A 21,790-nucleotide genomic window follows, 5' to 3' on the forward strand; every position below is an offset into this window, starting at 1 on the left:
TGAGCCAGTATATACAAACACATCTCTTCCAGACAAAAGGAACAAGGATACATTTATTACATGCATTAGGGTTATCTGAATTACACTGCCTTCTTGCATCATAAAGGGGTAATTACGCTGCCTTATTGCACATATGATGTAATATGTGCAATAAATTCTAATTAATAAGAACTTTTAAAATGAATATTCAGTGGTTCGTACCACAAGCCAACATTTTAGAGTTTTTGTCTATGGCTGCTTATTGCAGATTAGTGGTATAGGTGATCCCGGTCTTCTTCTGGCTCTCTGACAATGTTCCGGGCCTGCACCTGTAGCTGTTCTCTTGGGAAATCCCTCTGGAAATTCTGACGAGAGTGGTGCAAGTGGTCTCTGTCCTCTTCAGCTACAAGGCAATATGTAATTATTTAGGTTCAGCTGCATTATCTCTTATATATTTGGCTACATCTGTCACTCAAAGTGTGTCTGGAGCTGTAACGCTGGGTTGTGGACTTTCATCTTAATTTATGATTGTCATCACCTGTTTTAAACAGGGTAATTGATAAGAAAGGTGTTTAAGCACAAGTGATGGTAATCCATAAATTAAGAAGAAAGTCCAGAAACAGAGCAATGGCCCTTATTCTGGTTGGTGCGGTCAGAGCCGCACACGGGGCTCCGACCGCACAAACCAAGGGCCGCCCACCCGACGGATCGCCACTGCCGTCCGTACACGGACGGCTGGCGATCCGCATCAAAATGGTGGAGGCGTACGCCTCCACCATGGTGGGAGCTGCCCCCTGCCTTCGATGGTCGTCGACCATCGAAGGCAGGGCCGCACGCCGCGGCAGCCCCGCAAGCTGAGACCACACGGACAATCGTCCGTGTGGTAGCTTGTATGGGGGCTGAAAGCTGACATCCGGCGACGTCAGCTTTCCGCCCCCATGTCATGGTAATGAGGGCGTCATGCCCTCATTACCATGCATACGCCCCGCGTTTGCATGGGAACGCCCATGAAACGCGGGGCGTACACATAGGGAAATGAGGGGATGAAGCCCCTCACGCCCCTATACGCCCCCTTTGCGGCGGACGAAATCCGTCTGCGGCGAAGGGGGCTGCACATGCGCAGAATGACCTCTGCGCATGTGCAGTGGCAAAACATCGGCGGTACGGCCGCACGCGGGCCGTACCGTGCCGATTAGAATAAGGGCCAATGTGTCCCTCCAGGAGAGGGTCATGTTGGGAGGTATGCACCTCCCTCCCCCCCCCCCCCCCCCCATTCACGGCATCCCCACGATTAAATGGCACATGCAAAACACTGACATGGCTATGGTCGACAATGAAAAAGGTTGACAAGATTTACTTTTCACTTTTTCAATGTTTTCATATTCATTCTCATGTGTCGACATGGACACCAATGAAGTGCCACACTTATGTCAACATTTACATGTGTTGACCTTTTTGTGTTGATTTTTTCTTGTGGCAATTCGCGGCACCCCCCGCGACCCCCCTCCCGCGATTTGCAGCACACCCCCCGCAATTCGCGGCACCCCCGGTGACTCCCGCGATTCGCGGCCCCACCCCGTGACACCCCCCCCCTCCTGTGATTCGCGGCACACCGCGACCCCCCCTCCCACGATTCGCGCCAGCCCCCCCTCCCGTGGTTCACGGTGCCCCCACGACCCCCCCTACCGCGATTCCCCACCCCTGACCCCCCTCCTGTCATTGCGGCAACCCCTCGCCCCCGCGACCCACCCTCCCGCGATTCACTGCAACCCCCCGCGCCCCCCCCTCCCACAATTCGCGGCACCCCCCCCCCCGGGACCCCCCCTCCCGCAATTCACGGCATCCACCCACGAACCCTCCTCCCGTGATTCGCAGACACCCCTCACCTCCTCCCTCCCCCGCACCCCCGCGCGCGATTCACGGCAACCCCAGGATTAAATGGCACATGCAAAGCACTGGCACGGCTATGGTCGACAATGAAAAAGGTTGACATGAGTTTTTGAAGATTTATATTTCTTTTTTTAATGTTTTCATATTCATTCTCATGTGTCGACATGGACACCGATGAAGTGCCACACTTATGTCAACATTTACATGTGTTGAACTTTCTGTGTTGATTTTTTCTTGTGGCGATTCGCGGCACCTCCCGTGACCCCCCTCCCGCGATTTGCAGCACACCCCCGCAATTTGCGGCACCCCCGGTGATCATGCGATTCGCGGCCCCACTCCGTGCCCCCCCTCCTGCGATTGCGGCACCCCGCGACCCCCCCTCCCACGATTCGCGCCAACCCCCCCGGGCCCCCCCTCCCGCTGTTCACGGTGCCCCCCACGACCCCCCCTACCGTGATTCCCCACCCCTGACCCCCCCTCCTGTCATTGCGGCAACCCCCCGCCCCCGCGACCCACCCTCCCGCGATTCACTGCAACCCCCCGCGCCCCCCCTCCCACAATTTGCGGTACCCACCCCCCCCCCCCCCACGAACCCCCCCTCCCGCAATTCACGGCATCCACCCACGGCAGCACCCCTAAGCCCCTCTTTAGTCCCCCGTATACTCACACACCCCTATCACTACCCAGCTTCCTGCTCTCCTGAACCGTAACTTCCACCACTGGGGAGTCGCTGACGCTGTTTTGCCCACATGCCCCTATCATGCCTCATAGCCCAGCCTCCTGCTCTCATGCACCCGAACTCCCACCCAGTAGGAGGAGACACTGACTAAGGGCCACCATCCTGTACTCCTGTACTGCCACGCTGGACCCTCACCCACTGGCAGAAGCTGCACAGTATCTCCCACCCTCCTCTTTAGTCCCCCTTATGCCCACACACCCCTATCACTACCCAGCCTCCTGTTTTCCTGTGTCGTGACCTCCGCCAGTGGGGAGCCGCTGACTCAGAAACACCCTACTATACTATTGCACACACACACCTAAACAACACGCACACACAGCCCCCCCCCACACCCACAAATGTCACTGTACCATCCACACTATCAATGTACATCTTACTCTGTAACCGCTTTTTAATTAAACAAAACAATACACACCCCCTTCCACATCATATGCTCTCTATTTAACACATTTCACCTATAACTCAAGTTGCAATACAGGCATCTTACATACAATTCTAACCATATTTCTCATATGCAAATGTTCACAAATTAAGGGGGCGCAGCCCCTTACGACGGTGTGAAGAGCGCCCGTAGGGCGCGATGAATCACCTAGTCCTGAGATATTTATCATAGGTATAGGTCAGTGATGGAGAACCTTGGCACTCCAGCTGTTGTTGAACTACACATCCCAGCATTCCCTGCAACAGTTATAGCATGGTAAAAACTGTGGCAGCGCATGCTGGGAAATGTAGTTCAACAACAGCTGGAGTGCCAAGGTTCTCTATCACTGGTATAAGTCCTCTGTAGCACCCTAAAATCCCTGCTCCTTGTGATGGACAGGTCGTCATGCTATGCTGCAGGTGCAGTCTGTGCAGGTATCAGTTAGTAGGGCTGATTACAGAACCCCTACTCTTCAAACTTCCATATGATGAGTGTAAATAATATTATCTACAGTTTAATTATTCTTTTTTAAATAGGCGTTCCTTTTGGGATTATATAGATCAGTGGTGTCAAACTCATGGCCCTCCAGCTGTTGTGGAACTACATGTCCCAGCATGCCCTGCCACAGATTTTATATAATGGATTGCTAAAACTGTGGCAGGGCATGCTGGGACGTGTAGTTCCACAACAGCTGAAGGGCCATGAATTTGACACCACGGATGTAGATAATAGAATATCCTAAAATTAGTGACACTCTAGAGAAGTTTTGTTTCTAACCGGACCATTTCATTTCTTTAAAAATTAAATCGTAGTGTAACAGTTCTTGTATTCCTCGATCGGGATCCATAGTGTGATCAAAGCACAAAGGTCATTCTTACCCCAGATATTGGTTTAGTCTGGAAAATGTAGACAGTGCAGTGTTTGCCCTGGATATCTTACCTATGCTTTCTCTTAGGCCACAACCTGTCAAACCAGACCTTCCAATGACTCCGTTGTACATATCTAGTAACATGCTTTCATATCTAGTAACATGTTGTCAGAAAATGCACACATAATGCTTTTTTACTAAACTTAAGTAACACATAAAACAAAAAACATAAAATTTTTGTAGTACAGACACCACTACATCCACTAACAGTGCCATGGAGATCCCATGATCCTGCAGTGGGAGAGCTCACATCCTGACAGTCCTTTAACTACTGATTTTCTACATGGGTGCATTGGGCAGCTCCCAATGTGTAGATCTGTCCAATCAACATGTGTTTTATAAAGTGCAAGTTACACAGCCTTTTTAAGTGTCTGTGTAGAAGTCAAGTTTATTTACCTTGAGGAATTACTACAATGGAATCGAAGGCCACTGCCACATCATTCTGTACAGGTGGTTCAATTGCCAACAAGCCAAGCTCACTGCAAAGTAGAGGAACAGTAAGCACAGTTTAGTAAGCACAGTAATCTGATGAATACATTATCTACAAAGGTTCAAGCAGAAACCGGATACCATGACTGTAGTTACAGTTTGTGCACAGAACCTGCTCTTGGTGGCAACACACTTGTGTTTGGCTACAGCCCCTGAGACACTACTTGGATGAAAGTATACTTTATTACATAAAGATAATTCACAACCACATTGTTTAGTGCAGGAATGGGGAACCTTCGCCCCTCCAGCTGTTGTTGAACTATACATCCCAGACTACTTTGCTACAGTTTTAGCATGGCCAAATAGCAAAACTAGCAGTGCATGCTGGGATGTGTAGTTAAGCAACATCTGGAGGGCCAAAGGTTTCCCATCCCTGGTTTAGTGGCCTGTAGATTCTGGCACTTGGCTACACACAATGGCTAATTTAATTTGTATGTATGTGTGTGTTGATATGTAGTTGGTATGTATTTGTGTATATATAGTTGTTCACTTACATGTCACGCTTCATGTCTCTCTGCTTTTCCTCCTGTTGTGTCAGTGCCTTGAAGGAAAGAACATTATTTTATAGCTAAAGTTTGCTATGTAAAATGCAGTATAGATTTACTTTCTTTAGATTTCGGGTATTTAGTTGCTAATCCTCTTCTTGCCTTGATCTACAGCATTGGAAAGGAATACTGAGATATGAAAACTTTAAAAAAATGAAATAAATAACTTGAACGATAACTTTGGAATTGTGCACCACACAGAAAGTGGCCTCATTGTCAACAGAAATTATATGTACAACATATGGGAGAGTATAAAGATTTTTTTTGCTGTAATAAATAATATATAAATATTGTAAGTATATAGTAATGGTCCTTCATAATATTATTATGTGTTTTGTTTATGTAATTGGTATTCCACCACATAGCACAGTGTTCATCTGCCTTCTCTGTTTTAGGGCAGTATTCAATCTGTGGGAATGTTTCCCACGGGGGGGATATCAGCATTCACCTATTCAATGCTGCTGTTACCGACCGCATGTAAGGCTGCCAGTTTCATCTTTTTTAAAGCCAAAATTGTTTTGTCAGAAAAGGGCGTGGATTGTTTTCCGCCAATCTGCGGCCATTTTTGCCAATCCACAGACTTTCCGACAATCGGAACATTGAATTCCGACTGTCACGTTAGTGTCGGAAGCCAGGGAAAACAGCCAGGGTTCCGACTGTCGGGACATTCCAACAGTTGGAATCCAGAATTGAATACCCCCGTACAATGATGTGCTATGAAATGAGCACATTATAATAAAGCACTGTAGCTAGAAGCTTACATGTTTAATGGCTTCTCAGATTGTTTTTCTGTATGCCAGGATTTTGTAGCTGAATATTGAGTAGTATCTATTCACAGCTAGGGCATCACTGGAACTGCTGACTAACCAAGTACTGTACTAATTAAAAAATAATGACCGTTTTGGGAGGTGGCTGTAGGAACTTGATTACTTTTAATGGCATGCTTTTACATGAGGTTGCGTCCTTTCACCAAATAATGGCGTTGATGTTAACGAACTGCAAACTACTCAACAAATGGCTACCTCTTCTCTGTAGCTTATGATACATTGTAGTCTGGCTGGCTAGAAGATGACTACCATTGGTACTTTATGTTTTGTCTTCATTATGAAAATTGGTCAGAAGTAGGGAATATTTTACAGAGTCAGCTTGTTTTTTTTCCGGGACTCTAATGTGTTACATACATGGCAAAAATACATGGTGACTTCAGCTAGTGAAAATGGGGTAGTCTTTAGATTAGTAAACTAATCTTTGTTTAGCTTTGAGCTTTAGTCACTATATGCATTATAGAAGACACATCTGTTGCATTTAATGATATACCAGGGCTGGGCAACACGGGCCCTCCAGATGTTTATGAAATACACATCCCAGGATGCTTTGCATTAGTTTTGCTATGTGGCCATGCTGAAACTGATGCAAGGCATGCTGGGATGTGTAGTTCATCAACATCTGGAGGGCCTGTGTTGCCCAGCCCTGTGATATACGTATTGCTATTCATGGGAATGGACAGCGCTATGCTTTCCTCGATTGTGACTAAATAGGACATATGCAGTGCTTGGGAATTTATGTGAGCATGTTCCTCCGTGAACTAGTAGGTACCACCTATGTACTGATGAGTCCCCTTCTTTCCATCATGATATTGCCATGTTGCTTGGCATTCCTACCTATACCCTCCAGTCACCAATGTCCTTTTCCAGTCCTTTTACTACAGAGTCAGCAAAGCCCTTGAATATGGCTCTTGTTACTGATCAGTGCACAACATAGAGTATCATTCATTAGGCACTGACCTAATAGAGACTCAATACAAACAGTTGGAAATAACATATGGCTACACGTCTCATCCTTACCATGGCTTTGCCTGGCACGATGGCCATAATGACCAAAACGGCAGCACAAGATAAAATTACTGGAGACCTACAACGATAAGAGAACAAAATGAAAGCATTGATCTTATTACACCTAGTGCGCATGTTGGTGGTTAATGGTCACATTTTCTGTAATTGTTCGATAAATTACATGGGTGTCGTTTTTTTCTTTGTTTACAAGTTAGGCATTCTCCTATGCATAAATTAATTCATCAAAAGTTCAAAATCGATATCCTTGTTATAGAATTGTCCTCCTACACCTTTACTTTTTGCGCCAAATTGTGATAACGACCTGACGTGAAGAATTTGGCTTCTTTACAAATCGTAGCAAATAGTTTCCTAATTACTATCTATATTTTTTTTTTTGCAAAAAAAATTATATCGATTAGCAGAATAAGAATAACAACCTGCATCATGACTCATTATTATTATACTGATTATTTGCACCAATTCCTATGTGACAAAAGTGCTCATCTGTACATAGTACACTATTCACTAATGAAGGTGCAAAATACATTTTCTGGCTATAGACTGACATTAATAGACCTGTTTAGTACACACTATATACTTTGTTTCACTGTAATAAGTTACATTTAAACTGTCTTGTTTGTTTAGGAAGTATAATATGATTCATAATGATATGTGTGTGTTTAACTTGTCTACCTTAAGGAGGAACAGCCTGTGTCTTGTAATTAAGCTTTTCTTTCTGTATTAACAGTAACCTCTCTAGTATTCCCCATACTACTTAAATAGCTTTTAGTGGCTAATCCAAACTTATTCTACTGTATGTGATCTAAATCACCAATATAGAAATTAAATATGAATATTTACCCCTTCATGGCTGTGCTTTACTGTCCTTCCAGAGCAGGATGGCACAAGAAGTAGTAGTTAGTTCAAGGCAAAGTTCAAATCCCTACCTCTTTTAGGGAACTTTGGACTCATTGGATGACATGCTATGTTTAACACTTTAAAAAGAAAAATTCCCTACAGCCACACTTAACGCATTTATAATCTACATTGGTGCTTTATTTATCCAAATATCCTGTAGATTAGTCTGGCATAGTGATCATTATATCACTATTTGATATCTGGGCTGCTTGTGGGCACACCGGAAACACACACCATACAAAGTCCAGTTCAGACCTGTGTATGGAAGACACGGTGGGTGACAGCACTACAGCAGACAGCGACACCCCAGGCAGGGAAGAGGAACTGCATGGGTCTTCAAAGATAGCGGGTGCTAGAATAAACACCATGTATATATTCGGAGCCCAGCGAACAGGTAAATGCCGTCCCGCCTGGCCGAAATCCCGTCCATGTGCAGCACCTGCACCAGTAATTTATATGTTACCGCCATATCAAAATATACATTAGGGGGCAGTGGTGGTGGTAACTATACATTGCTGGGGTGTTCGGCACCCCCCTGAAAGCTTTACATTTATGGCCTATCTCACACACCCATGAGAAGAATAATGAGGGCCACATAATACCACCCCTAATTCAAATTATGCCCCACAGTGCAAAACAACCCAACAGCAAAAAATTAGAGCATGGCTTTGTGGGACAGGGTAATATGCACACCGTAATGCCCATTACACATATGCCACACGCCGTAATGCCCATTACCCATGCCACACACCATAATGCCCATTACGCAATATGCCACACACCGTAATGCCCATTACATATAATGCAACATAAGTCGTTTACGTACATACTCATTGTCAGCGGTAACATGCATGATGACCTGCTCGGTTCCAGCTGTGCCACGAGCTGCATGGACCTGCTCTGTCAGCCGGGTTTCCTACAGCTCTGCCTGGCTGTCTCCTTTAGTGATGCAGGCAGGGACAGACAGCGCCTCCAAAATTAACTAAAGGAACGCTGTTCTGGCTTACTTTAACCCCTGGTGGGCAGTGGTGCAAATAATATATACATTGCTGGCCTGTGAAAAAACAGCCATCATTGCTAGATGTGCTGGTAAAACCAGCCGACGGCCCACCTCGCTGGCGATGATACCGGAGCGTGCATCATCCCCAGTCGGCCGTTGACGGGGCATACACACTAGGCGACTTTCAGCTGAAAGTTGTCTAGTGTGTATGGGCCTTAAGTCTGAGGGTGTAATATCCAATTCTCTCACCCAGGTTTTGTCCCAAAGAGGTATAAAAGAGTCTTGGTTAGATTTTAATAGTTAGTAAAGGGTAGATACTGTGTGAGCGGGGAGTGAGCGAAACACAAAGTTTCTCAGAGTAAAGGTCCATACAGACTAGGCTAGTTTGAAGCTCACTTTTGGCATTTTGAGCTGTATGGGCAGGTGATGAGCGCTGATGTGCGCTTCCGCATCATTGCTGGCCGTTGGCCTGTTCTACAGGCCGAGAACCACTTTCTCCTACTGTGGAAAGTGGTTCACCCCCAGTGTAAATGACTGTGCCAGGTGAAACTTGCTCAGTGTGTATGCGTCTTTAACGTCTCCTAGCTAAAGCCATCCTTTTGTTCTGTGGAGAAAGTTACGTAATTGTAGAAATGTCCAGAAATCCGATTGGGGTATGTTCCATTACTCACATATTTCTGAGAATTATTTAAAGCCAGATGTGAACACCAGCTGGCCAACTCTAAATAGTCCTTCAGAAGCCCAAATCATTTGATGGTTGCCAACCATCAAATTATTTCTAAGGTGCACACAAATATAAGACATTCTCTAGATCTGCGGTGCCCCTGTAATGGGCCCTACATACGCAGAGATGTGTGCCAGAGATACATAACGGGAGATTCAGCACAAGAGATTTCACTCTTGTGACTCATTTCAGACAATGAGCCACATACAGAGAGATTTGTGTCAGAGATTCATAATGGGAGATTCAGCACGGGAGATTTCAAATCTGTCACAGAAAGTGAAGTAAAAACACTGCACTTCATCACAAAAATGTTATTATTACTGAACACATCTAGCACATAACTTTATGTCTTCTTTAATAAGTATTCTTTCACCTCCCCTAATATGCTACCCCCCCCAAAAAAAAAAATTAAATCATGGTGGCTAGTGGTTCCCCCTGAACCGAATGCAAACCCATATGCAAACTATTAAACGTTGGTGGTACAGTGGGAGGTGACAAAAAAATACTTACCAAGTCCGGGGTCCAGCGTCTCATCCTCTGTCATACAGACAATAATTTTGTAAAAAAAAAAATGGCATGGGGTCCCCCCCCCCAGGCATGACCAGCCCCGGGCTTTTTGAGTGGTCCTGGTTCCCAAAATCCAGAGGACAAAGTGCGTGGGGTCCCCCTGATTTTGGGGACCAGCACCAGGCTCTTGAGCTGGCCCTGGTTTCCAAAATACGGGGGACAAAATGAATAGGGGTCCCCCATATTTTGGAGACCAGCACCAGGCTCAACTAGCAAGGGGTGTAATGCCATAGCCAGGGGACACGCTTGATGGTGTCCCGTGGCCAAAGCATTACCCACCCTAACTAGTCAGCCCAGGCCGGGAGTTTTTGGGGAGGTGGGGACCCCCCAAATAAGGGGGTCCCCCCTCTCCAGGGCACCCCAGGCCTGGGCTGCAGCCCGGGGCTATCCCCTGCACCCCTGGGCGGTGGGTGCAGGGTTGATAGCTTATTTAACAGTAATATGGTCTTTTACAGTAGGACTACAGGTCCCAGCAAGCCTGCCCCACATGCTGGCACTTGGGAGAACCACAGGTACCAGCATGTGGGGCATTAAAGGCCCGCCGGTACCTATAGCCCCAATGTAAAGGAAATATTAAAATAAAACAACAAACACTGGTTTTAAATGTTTTATTTAATAAAAACACAAACACAGAGTTTTTAGTATTTTATTAAACTGCATCTGGTCTTCACCTGGGGGCAGCGGCCCCCTAAGCTCTTTTGCATGGCCGCCGCCTCCCAGGGCTTCTGCCTCTTCATCTGTGTTCTTCACCTGGGGGGCGGCGGCCTTTTAAGCTCTTTTGCATTGGCCGCGCCTCCCAGGGCTTCAGGAGCTCTTCTCTCCTTCTCCGCCGTCGGACTGACTGCTCCTTCCCCGTCTCGAGCTGGCTAATATAGCCAGCTCTAGGGGGCGGGACAATGACGCGGCGAGCCGTGATTGGCTGGCCGCGGCCATTTTGAAATTTAAATTTATTTTTTTTTTAAACATTTCCGCCGCGCTGCCGCCCCGCTGCCGCCGAGAGGAGAGGTGAGGTGAGGGTGGCGATGGGGATGGGTGCTACTGCTGGTGGGGGAGGGGGGTCAGGGGTGGCGGCGGCGGCGGGTTCTGCGGCGCGGGGTGCGGCGGGTCTGCGGCGTCCGCAGTCGCTCGGCCCTGCTCATCTGCCCGCAGCCACACATGCGGGAGATGAGCAGGAGCTTTCTGAGCGACTGCTCTGAATTGAACAGCCCGTCCGTTCTGAATCTATGACAGATTCAGAACGGCGGGTGCGCGCATGTAAATCGCTGTGTGGGCTATATACACAGCGATTTACATGCATCTTCAGGCATTTTCTGAGCGATTTGTTAGAATCGCTCAGAAAATGCCTGAATATCGTGCTGTATGTGGGGGCCATAAGTGAAGAGGGCAGGCAGCTGACATCCACTGATGTCAGCTTCCCGCCCCGGCACCCAGGTCATCGCCAAAGTACCATGGGAACGCCCACCGTTTTCATGGGAACACTCATGAAATGCCGGGCGTTTCCATGGGTGCAGCCCATCACCCATGCCCGGACTGCTAGGTGTGAACCGGATGGGGAATATGAAATTCCAAGCAGCTGCACATGCGCATAAATGCTTATATCAGTCGCTAAATATCGCTCCCACGTGCAAATGGACCTGATTAAGCTCCACAATGTAGCTCCCTCCTACTTGTTGGTTTTTGTGTTCATTTAGTGAGACCTGAAAAGCGGAGGGCCAACAGTACAGGAAAATATGTACATAAATTACTGTTTAATGTATAGCCTGGCATGTGGAGGTAAACAAAGTAAAGATTGGTGCTTAGTTAATACAAATGCTTCTAGGTATGCATTCCAGGAAACCTATATTCAATCTAAAATACTGTATATTCAAAACAAAGTATAAAGAAGCATAGAAAATTTGTATTCATATACATTTTTGTGGCACATACTGTGAAGAACTTATCTTGTTTATTGTGGAAATCAGATGATTTTACCCCCATTTCTCAATGTAAACCATTTACAGTAAGGTTCTACAGAAGAAGTAGATGGTCTGGCGTAGAAGTCCGAGAATGAAGGGAAGGTGGTAACTCTTTTTTTATTTTTAGTTTTAGAAATATTATTTTTTTAAATAGAAATACATTCTATTTCAGTTGACTGGTAAGGCACCCCTAAAGGATATTCAGATTTTATAACTTTTACTGTATCTCCCAGTAACTTGTGATTTTACCAGTGTCTTTCAACACCGAACTAGTTTTTCTCCCATCTGGTGGTCTCCTCTTCCTTGTTCCTGTGTCTGTTATGTTGAGATATTGGGAAGCACATGTCTTTAACTTCTACATGTAGCCCAATGCTTGAGAGTAGAACCGTATTCTTTTAATCTAAATTGTTGGTGCTTCCTCCCATTTTAGCTAATGGTATGTATTAAACTCTAAATGCTGGCATGGTCTGCTTATTTACCAAGATGGGAGTTCTATTGAAGATGGGATGTTGCTATGGGCAACCGATCAATTTCTATTATCTTCTAGAAGGTGCTAAATAAAAAAAATATGTAGAATATGATTGGTTGCCCATAGCAACATCCCATATTTAGTAGGACTCCCATCTTAGTAAATAAACCCGTGTTACTTTCTTCTTGACAGCTATGGGGGTTACTCAGTCCTGATTACTGGGCTGCTAACTTGCATAGCCCTGCAATCAGGTAATCGCCATCCAGCCAGAGTGAAATCCTGCCCTGTGCAAGCCACACCTGCGAATTTGCAGCTGTGCGATCAGGTCTGAATAACCCCCAATGTTTTCAAACAAAATAAATGCAAATCCGACTTTAAACGTGAACAGTGTTTCCGCGTGATAGAAGCACATGCTCTGCATTGCTTTTTTGTTCTCAGAGTTTCCAAAATAGGCAAAGACTGGGGTTCAGCCTTAAACTTTAAGTATAGTCCTCTACATGTAAAATGTATGTAGTTATTTTAATCCACATTTGTTAAGAGTCACTTGTCACAGCTCTAAGTATTTCTCTTTGTGCAACCATGTCGCTTTCCCAATATACAGTACAGTCTCTCAATGCCTGCTTCATTTGCTGGAGATGGACATTACTCCAATGATTGTCTGATCAGTTCTGCCTTGAAATCCATCCATTTCTTGTTCACTACTCAATGGACATGGTGGGGTAAATTTACTAAGATGGGAGTTCTAGTGAACATGGGATGTTGCCCATAGCAACCAATCAGATTCAATTTCTTATATATTTAACACCTTCTTTTAGATTATAGATAGAATCTGATTAGTTGCCATCTCTCTCTCTCTAGTGAAGCTGCAAAATGTTGGTATTTGAATTCATTCAACTAGGTTTTGTCTTGGCCAGACATTTGCACCATTGGAGTAGCTTTGTACATGCACACAATACAATTCAAACTGGACTATGCCAAGGTATGGAATATTTTGAAGGTAAGAACATTTAGGGCCAATTGTAATAGGGTGTGAGAATCAAAAAGTGAGATATTTTTAGGAGAGTTCTCGCATTTTTTTTTTTTTAAAGCGGCAATCATTTACCCTGAAAAACCAGGTTGATTTTGCCATGTAATTGGTCGCCACTTTAAAAATAAATGGAAAACGCTCCCAAAATCTCTCACTTTCTGATTCTCGCACCCTATTACAATTGGCCCTAAATGTTCTTACCTTCAAAATATTCCATACCTTGGCATAGTCCAGTTTGAATTGTATTGTGTGCTCATTGTTATCCCTTCATTTGCTAATTATATTGTGAATCAAAGGTTGTTGTTTTTTTTACAGTAGATATTGCATGTATTCCTAAATCATATGATATGTTCTTTATATGAAGCACTTACGTGATAGTGAAAACAAAGGAAAAATTGAATTGTTGATCATTTTGATTTTTAAGAGATTTTATTGAAGTGCAATGTATAGCTTTGGGGGTAGTGACACACACTTGCAGATGATGCCCACATGCATGGTGCCAGTTTCAATACTTGGGTTACAAAGGGCTTTGCGCAAGGATGGACACATAGGAGTTTATTGTGATGGCTACGTGGTAGGCGGAATGCCCAGAGTAATGATTTCAGTAGGCCATTCAGCTTGTGCTCAGCTTTTTCATGTATTGTGTTTATTTGTTTTTGAAAATCTATTTCACATGTCTCCATCTCCAGCAAGCACAGGTACCTTTTATATAGTTCCTTTTCATATTGCTGGTTTCAATATTACTGGAATAACACTTGTGGAAAGCATTGTCTCCTTGTCCTGTCTCCACCTCTGAGTCAGCCACTACATTAGCTCTCATTGAATCCAATTTAAATTCCCACCTACAAAACCTTCAGTCGCTCATCCTCCCCACATCTCCTGCATCATTTCCACTCATTCTCTCCACTTTGTTCTGCCATTGACCTCCCGAATTACCTCTTTCAACTTTCACATGCAGGATTTCTTGGGTTGGGACCAGTTGGTCTACAGCATGATGGTCAACAGTCATTAGGTCGACATGGGAAAATATCGATATAGGTCATTTAGTTAGACAGTGTCTAGGTCGACAGTCAAAAGGGCGGCATGGGGTTTTTCACAGTTTTTTGACTCGAATGTCAACACAGTCAACATGGACACAGTTTAAAGTGCCCCCCCCCCCCCCCATATTTCTCTCTCCCTCCTCTTTTTCTCTCTCCCTCTCTCGTTGCATGACCCGACCTACGGTATAGACTCCGGTAGATAAAATGCTCGACAGTCCACACCATACTTTTATCATTACATCAAATGTTTCTAGGGTTATTTGATACTATTTTATTTCATGGAACCAATGCAAAATGTTGGGAGTGTTTCTTCATATTTTATAAGATGTTGGCAGATGATTAAATTACTGGTGGATGGCGGCAAACTGATCAAAAGACATCATCCTCCCCTATGAATATTCATAATGATTCCGCTCTTTGTGTGCTAGGAAATGTGTGAAGACGTCTGCATGATAGCTCCACTTTCCCCTCCTGTTGTTATTACTGTTTAATTAGAGCTTCTAACCGTTAACCCACTGCTGTGATCAGCCTGCACCTTCTATTGCTGGTATGTATTACAGACACTGCAGTACTCATTTCCCATTCAGTTCCTGATTATGAAATAACTGCAAGACAATCGCTCATTTCTTTTGGCCCTCATTTGCCAATACAGGCTGAGTATCCCTTATCCAAAATGCTCGGGACCAGAAGCGTTTTGGATAACTGATTATTTCGTATGTCTGAATATTTTTATATTTCAATGAGGTTTTGGGGGACGGAACTCATGTGAACACAAAATGCATTTATGTTGAAACAAACACCTAAAGTACACACAAATATGTTTTATTTGTGCATGAAACAAGGTTTTAAAACATGAAACAATACATTTTCAGGCAATAAAAAAAAAAAACAGGATAAGTGCCAGCATCGAGAGGCAATTTGTAAAGCCCCCAGCTAATCCATTATCCCATTGGAGAGCATGGGCCACAGGGTTTATAAACCATAACCATGCTAAATCGGCAGCAGTCCTAGTACCTTACTTCGCAGAGCCAGCAGAACCAAAACGTTCGGTGGCACTATTGGCCATGGGGTGGAGATGATGGTATAAGTAAGGAAAGTGAGGGCCCTGAGGGTACTAATTACCCAGGCCCGGTCTTGCTGGAGGGGCCCGGAGGGGGCCCTGGTCTGATTTCCTGCCCCCACCCCCTTCCGTCTCCATCCCTCCCGGGAAGCAGCACACGCTTCGGGTTGGCGTCTATCGTGGGGTGACGACGGGGACATCTATAATGTGAAATGGGTCATATTGGCCCATTTCACATTTTTCACATTTTTTCACGATTTCAATGTTAAAAAATGTTTTAACATTGAAGCCTATGGAAAAATCGGGGGCATCGCGTCGGGACCTATGTTAATGGTCCCGACCGACACGATGCCCCCGATATTTTACCTTTCCCGACACGATTTCAATGTTAAAATATTTTTTAACATTGAAGCCTATGGAAATATCGGGGGCATCGCGTCGGTCGCGTCGGGACCAATGTTAATGGTCCCGACCGACGCGATGCCCCCGATATTGTGTCCTAGCCAGCAAAATGGACCTGATTTCAAAGGAAATCGGGTCCATCGTATGGATCGTGTACATTAACTTAAAGGTACACGATCCATAAGATTGTGGCCGTGCTAGGAAACAAGTACCAATTAATCATTGCTGCTAATCGTGGTTGCCATCTTTTCTTTGTGCTTCTTTCTCGTGGTGTCCCATCTCTTGCCTCCAGTGTCTATCATCGACTAACAAGGGCCGTGAAGAAACCAGAATTCTTTGCCGTTATCAGATCCAGGTACGTGGTGGTACCAACCGCACTCACAGGGGGCTCCTGTTACACCTACCCCCCCCTCTCTCTCTTCTATCTTCCCCAATTCCTTCTCTCCTGTCTGTTCTTATTCCTCCTCTCTCTCTTCTCATCCTTCCCCCCCTATTCCTCCTCTCTCTCATTTCCCCATTCCTCCACTCGTCCATCTGCCCCTATTCTTCCTCTCTCTCTCCTGTTCTCCTCTATTCCTGCTGTCTCTCATTTCCCCTATTCCTCCTCTCTATCTCCCATCTGCCCCTATTCCTCCTCTCTCTCCTCATCCCCCCCCCCCCATTCCTCCTCTAACCGCTCTTCCCCTATTCTTACCCATTCCTCCTCTCTTCCATATGCCCCTATTCCTCCTTTCTCTGGCACCTGCCTCAATTCCTCCCATCTCACATTTCTCTGTATTCTGAGGAAATGGAGAGACCCTGACTATTTTGTCATCACTTGCCCTATAATTTATGTTGGCTGCCCTGCCTCTCAAGGGTGCAAAATGTAATCGGTCCCTGGAAATGTTTAAGTGGTCCTAGCTTTTTATTTCTGTCCCGGGTATACTTTGTATACTGAGGACAGAACAATGAAATACTCATAGGTATCAACTGTATATTGATTAGTGTCCTGTGGATGTAGTATTTTATATGTTTTACTATTCACTGAGTTTATACTTAAATCACTCTGAATCACTCATTTGGATTGTTGGATACACTGTAGCAGAGAGGGAATCATTTTCAGTTCTTGCCTATTAGTGACTTGTGCCAGGATTTTTCAAACCATCACTGATTGGTGGGAGACTGTACAATTTGCAGAGGCTTGTATGTGATACAGGTCCCCAGTAAAGATACTAGTCTTCTATCCAGCACCCTCTGCTAGAGAATGTATCTAACCAACAAATTAGTTAATCAGGTAATTTTTGCTCATTGAATCTAATGTTGAAGAAAAAAAAAAATCACAGCTATGAACGTGATTGATAGCACAGTTTTACATACCCAAAGCCATAAATGTGACCAATACTGTCACAAAAATACACCACATAAACAGGTGAAGCCTTTGGTGACCAACATGCATGTTTTAATCTAAAGCAGGGTACAGCACTACACGATTTGTCATGCAATCATGGTACCGGCAACAACTCCGTACGACCATCATGCAGCATGTACACACTATTCAGAGGAGGCATTCGCAAAATACAAAGAATCAAACAAAACTTGTAAAGGGGTAATCAAAGCAGCTAAAATATTATATGAAGAGTGCATAGCCACTGAAAGCAAAAACAACCCAAAGAAATTTTTTAAATACATAAATAGTAAACGTTTAATTAAGGAAAACATAGGCCCACTAACTGATACTAGTGGAAAAAGTGTTACTGAGGACAAGGGAAAAGCAAAACTGTTAAATGAGTTCTTCTCATCAGTATTTACTAAGGGAGAGCAGACTGTGGAACGAACATTTACCACAAACGGGACAAATAAGCCAGATCTCATTGTGGATTTCACGCCGAAAGAAATAATACTGAGGCTAAGCAAACTCAAAACAAATAAGTCACCAGGGCCAGATGGGATTCATCCGAGGGTATTAATGGAATTAAGGGATGAACTAGCTACCCCCCTACATTATATCTTTAGCAAGTCACTATCGTCAGGTATAGTACCAAAAGATTGGAGAATAGCAGAGGTAGTGCCAATATTCAAAAAAGGAAAAAAGGAAGATCCAGCTAATTACAGACCCGTTAGTTTAACATCAATTGTGGGTAAACTATTTGAAGGATTTTTAAGGGATGGTATCCAGGAATATTTAGATCATCACCTTCTACTCAGTACTAACCAACATGGGTTCGTGAAAAATCGTTCATGCCAAACTAATCTACTAGGGTTCTATGAAGAGGTTAGCAAAAACCTCGATAATGGAAATGCTGTAGATGTGATTTTCCTAGATTTTGCTAAAGCATTTGATACTGTCCCACACAAGAGATTGATTAATAAAATGGAGAACCTAGGATTGGGTGAAAATATCTGCAGATGGGTAGGGAATTGGCTATGTAATAGAGAACAAAGAGTGGTTGTGAATGGTGCCGTATCAGATATGATACCGGTACTAAGTGGAGTGCCCCAGGGTTCGGTTTTGGGGCCCATTTTGTTTAACATTTTTATTAACGATATTGGGATAGGGTTACTCAGCAATGTATCCATCTTTGCGGACGATACAAAACTTAGCAAAGTCATCAAATCACCAGAAGATGTCACCATGCTTCAAAATGATCTTGCAATTCTAGATGAGTGGGCAAAAAAATGGAAGATGAGGTTCAATGTAGATAAATGTAAGGTTATGCACCTTGGGAGACACAACCAGTGTGCAAGTTACAACCTTAGCGGAGAGGAACTGGGTAATTCCATACTTGAAAAGGATCTAGGAGTCCAAATAGACAGCAATCTAGGATGTAGTGCCCATTGTAATGTAGCTACAAAAAAGGCCAACAAAATTCTGGCATGTATTAAGAGGGGAATGGAAACTAGGGACTCAAGGGTAATTATGCCACTATATAAAGCATTGGTGAGACCTCACCTAGAGTACGGAGTACAGTTCTGGGCCCCACACTATAAAAAGGACATCATAGAATTAGAAAAAGTCCAAAGGCGAGCAACAAAGCTTATTAGGGGAATGGAGAATTTAAGCTACGGGGAGAGATTAAGCAATTTGGGACTATTTACATTAGAAAAGAGACGTTTAAGGGGGGACATGCTCAACATGTACAAGTATATCAAGGGCCAATATAAGGAACTGTCACACACCCTATTTTCTACTAGAAAGGAATCTAGGACGCGAGGGCATGAGTATAGATTAGAAGAAAAAAGATTTCATTCAGCTAGTAGAAAGAATTTCTTTACGGTCAGAACAGTCAAACTCTGGAACTCTCTTCCCAGAGAGGTGGTAACGGCTGGCTCATTAAATGCGTTCAAGGCAAAGTTGGACAAACATTTACTGGAGAAAAACATCCATGGGTACAAATAAGAAATATAATTTGTCTGTAAAATACCAGAACCAACCAAATCAGCAATGGATATCTATACCAGGTTGAACTAGATGGACGCAAGTCTTTTTTCAGCCTTACCTACTATGTATGATGACTTGTGTTTTCACATTGGGGTAGATGTATGAAGCAGTGATAAGGGAGGAGAAGTGGTCCATGGCAACCAATCGGCACTGTAGTAACATCTATAATTTGCATAATATAAAATTATACAGAGCAGCTGATTGGTTGCCATGGGCCACTTCTCCTCTGGCTCACTTCTCTCTTATCACTGCTCCATAAATCTACCCCTTTGTCCCATCTGACGAGCTGCACATGAGATGTGACACAAGATGCGGTGCAGTTACATTAAACATGCAATGTATTGTGTCATTGGTTGGCACATCGTGTTCCTAGATGGAACAGTTTTTACAACCACTGCAATGTTCTCTACAGATTGTGTACTCTGATTAGCTGCGCTCTCATACAATTATTATTTTGTATATGCCATTGTTCATAATTACCATTCCCAACTGGGAGTGCTATTGATTGTTTTAAATGCAGTTAGTATAATATTGCCTATTATTACATAATTAGAGTAGCATGTTATGTGACACTGCATATTTGCAGCATAATTAAGACTGCACATTATTATGTCTCAGGGATGCTCTAGCAAGGCTTTTGCTGTCTTTGTCAGGTTCATAGAAAACATTTTCTGTAAGCCCACCCTTTGGGAGACAGCCTGAGAAAACGTCACCTTGGCAACAGGCACCGTCAGATTTTGCACAGACACACGCACACACATACATACTGACAGGAGCACCCGATCCTCCACCGCGGCTCTCTCACCATACCGGAGCGAGAGGTAATCAAGGGAACAGGGATATATAGATTAACCCTTTGTCTGCAATTTGTCTTATATAATGTATTCAACCCCCCCTTTAAAAAGTCTCATCTATTGATTGAAAGAAATGATTTTGAGTGTGACCTGAGGTATTGATGTTGGCATTTCACCTTTCCTTAACCCCTTTTGTGCAGGCAGTAAAGCAAGCTAGTGCAAAAACAATATACACATATGTCGTATACCATATGTGGTAGAAGAAGTGGCATGATTTTTTCAGTGGTCTTGATTTTTAAAAAAAATTTTGTGTTGTTTTTTTTTTTTTTTTTTATTATTATGATTTGGAAAAATTATACTTGTTTAGAAATTGAGTTTAGGCAAAAACAACCAAAAAAGAAAGTATACTGAATACATACCTTGCCGTGTAAGGAACAAAGCATTCAAAAAGCCTTGATTGGCATCTTTTTTTTTTTTATATCTTTTTTTTTTAAACGACGTCTGCCCTCCTGTAGATCTGTAGGGCAAAAATGGGGCATTCGGTGATTGAGATGTGTGTTATATAATGGTGTCACATCGTTGTTTGTGTTCTGAGACAGGAATAGATGACTTGGCGTGCTTGAGAAAGGATGATTCTGCATCTTGTTTTATTGTGTGGTTATTGTTCTACATCTGCAGCGTTCACATAGGTGCATGTAACATGATGTCATCCCAAATCCTGTGTGCCTTTCCCTGGTACCAGAACATACTCGCTGCATCTTTTCATTCCCCGCTGCTCGAGATGTTAAACATTGGCTGATTTGCTAATGATATAATTGGCTGTCGTACACCAAACAAATATTTGTCAATATACTGTTATTTAGGAAGCAAGATTGAAATATGTATTACTGAAATGAATAGTACTGTGTATTTCTTGCTGTATGTTGAATGTATTGCGTTGTTGGACCATAGCTGACTGGTTTCCATGAGTGCCATGGTTACTGTATCTCACCACAAAACATTCTGGAAGGCTGCAGCTGTTGGGAGGCAGGCCCTTGTTTTAAGCATCCTATAGTGTATAAATGCAACCACAGATCAAACATATGTAGTTTGATTTGTTGATTCCCCCCCCCCCCCCCCCCCACACACACACACACACACACACACAAAAGACAGGAACGTTTACTAAATCTGTAATTTACTGTACTTCAACTGCGTTCCTGTGAGGAAATCCTTATAAAAGGCTAAAAGCACTGTTCTAAAGAGAATAAAATGTTACTTTTAGTGCACAGGTATTTAACCTCAGTCCTCAGGGCCCCACACAGGTCATATTTCCTACCTGTAGAACTGGACAGTTGGTAATATACTACACTTGTCCGATGAACTGTGTGGGAGAACGAGAACCACTTCTTTAATGCATCAAACTATTGCTTGCAAAATGTGATTCTAGGTGTAAAGTACAGCAGGTGTTTTGTAAGAGTATCAAGGGGCCCAGGGCATATAGAACTGGGGGAGCCTGGATGCATGAACGTCTCCCTATATCTGTGGAACGTGCCTTCTGAGCGGTGCACCAGCTTCCTAGGTTTCTCCAGCGCTACCATGTTTCTGATGATG

The 21,790-nt window shown here is 43.9% G+C and overlaps 3 protein-coding genes across 7 annotated transcripts in view; 2 read left to right on the forward strand and 1 right to left on the reverse strand.

Annotated features, from left to right (window-relative positions):
* FUOM (fucose mutarotase) overlaps positions 1-5,290 on the forward strand; it is an 88,811-nt gene extending 83,521 nt beyond the window's left edge. For all 4 annotated transcript variants that reach the window (XM_083146164.1, XM_083146162.1, XM_083146163.1 and 1 more), the window contains one exon: positions 5,106-5,290. The gene's annotated coding sequence lies outside the window, so the exon portion shown is untranslated. The remainder of the gene's footprint in view (positions 1-5,105) is intronic.
* Positions 36-20,701, reverse strand: LOC146007664 (uncharacterized). 2 transcript variants are annotated; one of them, XM_083146167.1, is made up of 5 exons: positions 20,617-20,701; positions 6,836-6,902; positions 4,941-4,987; positions 4,354-4,436; positions 36-382 (listed from the first exon to the last, which is right to left on the reverse strand). In XM_083146167.1, the coding sequence occupies exons 2-5, from the start codon at positions 6,860-6,862 to the stop codon at positions 249-251; spliced, it is 291 nt and encodes a 96-aa protein (XP_083002293.1). In that variant the 5' UTR covers positions 6,863-6,902; positions 20,617-20,701; the 3' UTR covers positions 36-248. The 2 variants fall into 2 exon arrangements, with proteins under 2 accessions (XP_083002293.1, XP_083002292.1); XM_083146166.1 differs by lacking the exon at positions 20,617-20,701 and adding an exon at positions 7,685-7,905.
* The window catches only part of CALY (calcyon neuron specific vesicular protein), a 43,211-nt gene continuing 41,492 nt past the window's right edge, over positions 20,072-21,790 (forward strand). Inside the window, exon 1 of the mRNA XM_083146161.1 lies at positions 20,072-20,224. The gene's annotated coding sequence lies outside the window, so the exon portion shown is untranslated. The remainder of the gene's footprint in view (positions 20,225-21,790) is intronic.

Source organism: Crinia signifera, chromosome 6 (assembly GCF_055691185.1).
Source record: "Crinia signifera chromosome 6, ASM5569118v1, whole genome shotgun sequence".
Taxonomy (NCBI): domain Eukaryota; kingdom Metazoa; phylum Chordata; class Amphibia; order Anura; family Myobatrachidae; genus Crinia; species Crinia signifera.